Genomic DNA, 2402 nt, shown 5'->3' with positions numbered 1-2402 from the left:
GAGATAAAGTAAAGATACCAATAGAATCCAAGGACTGAAGTAGTGAAAACAACATTTCTTGAAATAAACTGAAGTAGGACTATGCCTCTACACAACAGCTTAAAGACCAAGATGTTACCCCAATGCTATGATATGTTCATTAGCGGCCTCTTTACAATATGACACCTTTTATTTCTTGTATAGATAAGCTAACTTAAAAATGTTGATTAGATATTAGAAGTCCCATCCAAAGGAGCTCACATTGCCTCTTATGTAAGATAATCCACAATTGGCATCTTCCCAAAACTTTTGTGATAGTTCTATTGCATAGAGCCTCAGAACTATTGCATAAAGACTCAGATGTATGGCAAGTGAGAAAAACATGGTTGAAATGATGTACAACAATGCTCTTCTATAGTAGAGAGTATTATCGGAGCTCTGTAATCTTAACAAGTAAGGATATATAATGGTTTCTCCTCTTTATCGGAGCTCTGTAATCTTAACAAGTAAGGATATATAATGGTTTTCAAAAGAGGAGAAACAATATACGCTATGTATTATCTGTATATAATTTGAGGATCCCTGCAACATGATGTCTTATTGATCCAGCTATGTACTCAGTGCTCAGTCTTGTGTGTTACTCTTTCGTATAAGTCCTTGACTTCATCTTTCACCTCTTTAGTGATCTCAGAAAGATGATAAGAGACGTACCCTACGATTCCATCAGTATTTTTCTTCTCAACAGGTTCTGCTTCCTCAATGTCATAGTATTCATTTCCGTGGGTCTTCTGCAACCATTCATCTTCGCCCAAACTTCTCGCCTTGATCCCCACATTGGAGTCCTTGTTAGCCTTGGTCGCTCCCTTTGTGTTTGTAGCCGGATCGACGGACCTGATCAGCAGACACGAGATCTGGGAACCTTAAGGCAAGAAAGTCTGACTTACAGGTGCTCATGGAAAAGAAAAGCATATACGGCGGGACTCACGGAGGAGCATTCGTTGTTGCACCCCGGCGAAATTCTGAGAACTTGGTGGGCCCAGAAAACCCTCTGTCTTTTATGCCTTCGTTCGACTCGTTTGACATCTGCGTCGACTTGGATCTTTGCCTTAAGTGGAGATAAATGAATCGCACTGCATGAAAGCCAAAGTAGCCCAGCACCAGTGGTCACGTTAGAAAACAGCAAACGGCATTGCACTGAAGCTGGAAGGAACATTCAAGATTGTTACGAGCGATGGGCTGGATTGAAAGAGAAATCGACAAACAAGAATGAAAACAGGACGATCGCAAAGCTGCAGTACTGAGAATCGGACAGAAGAGAGAAATGAATTTACCTGACCAATCAGGAAAATTGGTCGATCGAGAGGAGAAGAGCAAAGCGACTGGAGCAGAGATTCTGCAACACGAATTTACCTGAGAGGAGAAAAGCAAGACGATTGGAGCAGGAGACGAGGGCTGAGATTCTGCAACAGATAGCAACGCACAAAAGCCAGCAAAGCGATTGATCAAAAGACTGTGAGCTGGCCGTAGTGCCGTCCACTACAAGCGCAACTCGCGTAGAGAGCCCCACATGGAATCTTATTATGCGCGTGTGCGTAGAATGCAGGTGAGGGTGCGTTGTCAAACAGCCTTTGTGAGAGTACGAATGGTGAGAGAGAGAGAGAGTGTGTGTGTGTGTCTGCGTGTGTGTGTGATTTCACAAAAAGTGTGTGTGTATGTGTGTGTGTGAGAGAGAGAGAGAAAGAGAGAGAGAGAGCACCCTACATGAAATGAAATTGATGAATCATCTTTAACTACATTTGCAACAAGGAGTCTTTCCATCGTGGAGCAAGTAACTACTCTTCACTAGCTCAATCCTACTATTTTATCAATTGTTTAAGGAAAAAAGAGGATGAGTAAAATAGTAGACATAAGATGCGACACGAGGTCCGTTAGGACCCAATCCCCCCTGCAAATGTCAGGGGTGGTGATTTATTGTTGGTTTTGTGATGTCCATATTTTGGAAGCCGAAGTCCAACAAATACATGAATAAGGCGATACAATAACTAATCCTCGTTGTAGTTTTTACAATATTATCACATGGACTACAACCATATGAATAAAGGTGTAGTAATCCTTCAATGTTGCATCCATCTTAGATTTCGTTGCTCCCTCGTATCGATAACATGCATTAAACGAGAGGAATGTTGTAAGAATTCAAATTGAAAACAAGAAATTTTGAATGGACCAGTAATTGAAAATATTTATATTATAATATATAATATATAATTATTATAACCACACATAGTGTGGGCAGGGAGGCGGCGTGCTTCCTTTCCCAAAAAGTTATAATCCGAGGAAACGAACCCTTCCCTGGGTGTCGAGATAATACCGAGAATATAAATGCCGAGAATATTAGCGTCGAGGATAAGTCTTGCAAATGGATA

General features: G+C 41.1%; 1 protein-coding gene across 2 annotated transcripts; it reads right to left on the bottom strand.

The window, feature by feature from the left end:
• Nucleotides 1-514: 514 nt before the first annotated feature.
• LOC147897662 (uncharacterized) lies at nt 515-1542 on the bottom strand. Of its 2 annotated transcripts, none has more exons than XM_087380700.1 (3): nt 1390-1542; nt 965-1109; nt 515-870 (listed from the first exon to the last, which is right to left on the bottom strand). In XM_087380700.1, the coding sequence occupies exons 2-3, from the start codon at nt 1060-1062 to the stop codon at nt 597-599; spliced, it is 372 nt and encodes a 123-aa protein (XP_087236826.1). In that variant the 5' UTR covers nt 1063-1109; nt 1390-1542; the 3' UTR covers nt 515-596. The 2 variants fall into 2 exon arrangements, with proteins under 2 accessions (XP_087236826.1, XP_087236825.1); XM_087380699.1 differs by having other exon boundaries at nt 1311-1527.
• Between the last annotated feature and the right edge of the window lie 860 nt (nt 1543-2402).

Source organism: Dipteris shenzhenensis, chromosome 10 (genome assembly GCF_047967505.1).
Source record: "Dipteris shenzhenensis isolate YYH24624 ecotype China chromosome 10, Dip_SZ_1.0, whole genome shotgun sequence".
Taxonomy (NCBI): Eukaryota; Viridiplantae; Streptophyta; class Polypodiopsida; order Gleicheniales; family Dipteridaceae; genus Dipteris; species Dipteris shenzhenensis.
This window is presented reverse-complemented; position numbering and strand designations above follow the sequence as displayed.

Excerpts from the sequence above, each read along its gene's own strand:
- LOC147897662 (XM_087380700.1), bottom strand. The coding sequence starts at position 1,062 with ATGTCAAACGAGTCGAACGAAGGCATAAAAGACAGAGGGTTTTCTGGG. Across the intron at positions 871-964 it reads GCAACAACGAATGCTCCTCC|GTCCGTCGATCCGGCTACAA; the intron begins GTGAGTCCCGCC and ends TCTGCTGATCAG.